The sequence below is a fragment of the Temnothorax curvispinosus genome, unplaced genomic scaffold, assembly GCF_003070985.1.
Source record: "Temnothorax curvispinosus isolate PA1 unplaced genomic scaffold, ASM307098v1 QBEX01009778.1, whole genome shotgun sequence".
NCBI lineage: Eukaryota > Metazoa > Arthropoda > Insecta > Hymenoptera > Formicidae > Temnothorax > Temnothorax curvispinosus.
The window spans coordinates 1-4,169 of NW_020219558.1; the positions used below are offsets into that span (position 1 = coordinate 1).

Below are 4,169 nucleotides of genomic sequence, written 5' to 3' on the forward strand. Positions count from 1 at the left end.
TTTATATAAAAACATTTTTACCGAGTGTTCAATTTATAATACGCAAATAGAGTCAATGGTTTTAATTATTATGATATTATAAACGCATAATAAATTAAATCCATTCTACGATCCTATTTACGATTCTTTTCAATAAAAATATTTATTCTCCCCCTTCTCTCTCACTCCATAAGCTTTCAGCTAATTAAAATTCAATGTTTTTATTGCTTTAATTGCAGTATAATGGCTTTTGCACACAGAAAACAGAAACGCTTGTCAGGGTGACAAGAAACAACGTGGTAGCTAGTAAGTTTTTGATTTTTGGTTTTCACGAAAAAAAGGCACGTTGATTGGGCCAATCACGTCGCTTTTTGCCGCGCAGCAAGTGTTTACGCATTTTGTGTGCAGGAGTGCAGAAGCTAAGAGTCGAGAGAGTAGCGTCAGTAGTTGATAGCACGTGGCGTCAGTAGTTGAGCACGTGGCGTCAGTAGTTGAGCACGTGGTGCTACTGATGCCATATGTAGGAAGATGAGAGACATACATACGTAAGTATTAATGAAAGTAAGTAGTGCAATTGTTGTGCGTTTACTTCAGCGAACACATTTAAATGCATATTTATCGCATTGATATTATTTCCGCATGTGCAATTTTAGATGAAAAATAATGAAAAATAATAGCAATAAAAGCGGGATACCGCGCGAAACAGTGACACTGATTCTCAAAGAGGAGCGATTCGAGGTTGAGAAGCAAAAACTGATCGACAAGAGTCATTATTTTGCTGCGCTTTTGTCCGCGAACTTTCTAGAATATGGACAGACGGAACACGTTATCAATTACGACATTTCCTCGATTTTGTTGCAGGTGAACAGATTTTAATTCTTGTCAATTTTCACCAGAAAAAAATCGCTTTTTAAACGTACAAAACGATTTTTTTGTGTAACAGATTTGTTATATAAATACTTTAACAAAATGCATGTTTTTAAGGCCTCCGCACAATATAAGGAATAAAGAACAGATATAGGGATTAAAGCTAAAGAATCAAGTATAAAGTTGGCAAACATTGAATCCACAATGAAAAATACAGGCAACAGAAACAGAGAATAACACTCTGGCAATAGATTTTTAATCTATCGGAATCGGAACCGTGTATTAATGTTACACCAGCTTCATTCCTGATTTCTTATTTCTAATCGCTAACATCTGATCCTTGTTCCTTATATTTTTCATTGTGCGGAGGCCCTTAATATATAAATGTATATAGAAATATATTGCATCGGGTGTTATTGGCATGCATCATCTCATTGCGTAACAAAAATAAACAAATAATAATTTTATAGGATTTTATTGATTGGGTTCACAACGACAAAATTGCATTTACATCTGCAACAAGTTATGATTTTGAAGAACTTGATCGTCTCTTGGATCTGTTGGAATTAAGTGGTGTATTTACGGCAGATACCTTACAACACTTATTAGTAGAAGATTTAACCAACAGGCTTGAGAGACATTATTTTACGCCACCAAAAATTGCAATTAGAGCTTGGTCATTGGCACAAGATTTGAATATTAACGTGCTACGAGATCTTTCTTTGGCTCTTTGCTTAGATCGTTTCAACGAACTACCACTTGATTCAATTTGTGAGTTGTCAAAGGAAAATTTTCTGAAGTTAGTCGGAAACATTAATGTAAGAGCTACAAGGTCTTATTTGCATCAAATTAAACGTGAGTGGATAAAACATCATCAAGTGAGTATATTATTTTCAAAAATAACATTTAGAGTGATAGAAGTTTAGAAATAATACAGGAACTATATATATATGGCTTTATCTTCAATATATTTCCGATTTCTAACTCCAAGACATATCCCGTACATACTTATTTTGTTTTCTTACCATAAATAGTATTTACACGCACACACACACACACATTTATATGTATAATCCATTATACATTCATGCATTACCCCAGCTAGGTAGCAAAATGACGTTTGAAGACGTCATAATGACGTTAGAGGATGTCATTAAGGTGGAATTAATACGTCATTTGACGTTACTCTGCTACCTGGGACATTTCTCTGAATAATAAAATCTTTTCTTTTTTACAGGATTTTAGCTTTCCTTTAAACATCATAGAGAATAACAAAGTAAAATATTTACACGCTATTATAACTTTTGGACATAATAACCGTGAACAATATATTCATTGCTGGGATGGTAAAGATCTTTTAGAACTAACCTCATTCGAATATCCCACAGATATTATTGAACGTTGTTCCAACCCTGGTAGACCTCTTAAAGGAATGCAAATCACTGCGAGAAGTATGCAGTCCGTTTTTTTATTCCGTCCATTCTGTAACAGTATTATCTTTACTTACTTAATTAATATCTTATGTGATCTTCTTTCAAGGATACGATTTATATCTTTGCGGTGGAGAATATGATTATTTAGGATCAGGAAAGTTTAACAAAAATATATGGCGTTATTCTTTGACATCTAAGAAATGGTTTTTTGAGACAGTGTAAATATCCTAACGATTAACTAAATGATAAGAATAACTAGATAAATAATAGAATAAATAGCATGTTATCTGTTAAAATAATGTTCACAAATATTTTAGTATGCCAGTTGAAAGAAGACATATGATTACCGTGTATTTGAAAAACAAATTGTATCTTGTGGGCGGTGTGGGACGGGATAGAAATGCACTGGACACTGTCGATATCTACGATATTTATACAGGTGATTTTAATTGTGCAGCTACATAATGCGTATTTCGACAATATCATGTGCAAAGTATACATGTAACGATTTGCCCAAGTATATATACATACATATAATGATTTTATACAAGAGTTTTATAATATATACTTTTCATACAGATCATATAGGATTGCTTCTCATAATTATTATTTATGAATTTAATGCTAATCCCTTTAAAATTATCATCTTTAACATTATTTTTTATCGATTAAAACACATTATTTTGTTACATAAATTTTTGCTTTTGTATGTAAAACATGCATAGGTATATGGACTTCAGGTGCAAAGCTACCTACTACGATCTCTTCCTACTCGCCTTATTGTTTCAGGGATCAAGGTACTGGTTATTCATACAGGCCAAGTCGTAGGATTGCTTCTCATTATTATCATTTATAAATTTAATGTTAATCCTTTTTTATTATATTAATTTTTTCTTTTGTATTTAAACAATGCATAGGTATGTGGTCATCATCAAGGTTGACGGAACCATTAACCAGCGATTCTGAACATTTCATTTTTAAAGATACGTTAATTATACATGGATTACCTTATTGTTATAAATATTTTCCTGATAAAGATGTATGGAAAGAGATATATTTGGGAGATATTTGTGAATTAAGTAGTATAAAATACTCTTTACCTGATACACCAATACTGGCTCTTCAAACTATGTCATGTTACATTGGTAAATATTAAATTTATGCACTTAGTAGGTGTGAAAGGAATCTAAAGTTTATATTAATATGTATTGCAGATGTCGTTCACCCAGATGAAATGGTTTTAAAAGTTGTCACAGATACATGCAACGTGAAAGGTTGTAATAATATAATAAAAACTTGTTCTTACTTAACCCATGGAGGGGAGAAGAGAGATATGGACGAATATTCCTTCTTTTTAACTCCATTCTTTCGCGAGTATGACTTAATAGTGTTCAAACCAGCTGCACTATTATATGCAGATTGCATAGTACACAACAGGAGATTACACTTACATAGTATTCCTATTCAAGATCCAAGAAAGTTCCGTTCTTTGCTCTTTACCGAGAACAACTCTCCAGCTAGAAAATTTTTTAATCTACTTAATCCAGCTCATTTGCATACAACGTACTTTGACCATATTTGATTTATGTGATTTAATTAAATATTTAATTATTCGATATATCTGTGAAGAAAGAAGAGGGAGAAAAAGATAAATCCAAATCAAAATTCAGGAAATGTAAACGTTGCAGAAATTTCAAAGAAAACTTTAAAGAACGGACAGTACGTCTACATATTCCAATATCAAGATGACTATTACTTAGATTCACCGTGATGTTTTATTGATTGTCATGTCACTCAAATCATTAAAAATATTAACCCGGCAAATATCAAATAACATGCTGGGAAATGATACACTTCATAATTGTAAAAGCTTTGCATCAATATATACTT

General features: G+C 32.2%; 1 protein-coding gene across 1 annotated transcript; it reads left to right on the forward strand.

Annotated features, from left to right (window-relative positions):
• Positions 1 to 642: 642 nt before the first annotated feature.
• On the forward strand, positions 643 to 3,553 carry LOC112459378 (the record flags this gene model as incomplete). The annotated part of the gene is made up of 7 exons (XM_025023443.1): positions 643 to 840; positions 1,317 to 1,724; positions 2,084 to 2,297; positions 2,386 to 2,497; positions 2,597 to 2,727; positions 3,287 to 3,424; positions 3,494 to 3,553. Coding segments are annotated over exons 1-7 (1,261 nt in total), but the record flags the coding sequence as incomplete, so codon positions are not given.
• Between the last annotated feature and the right edge of the window lie 616 nt (positions 3,554 to 4,169).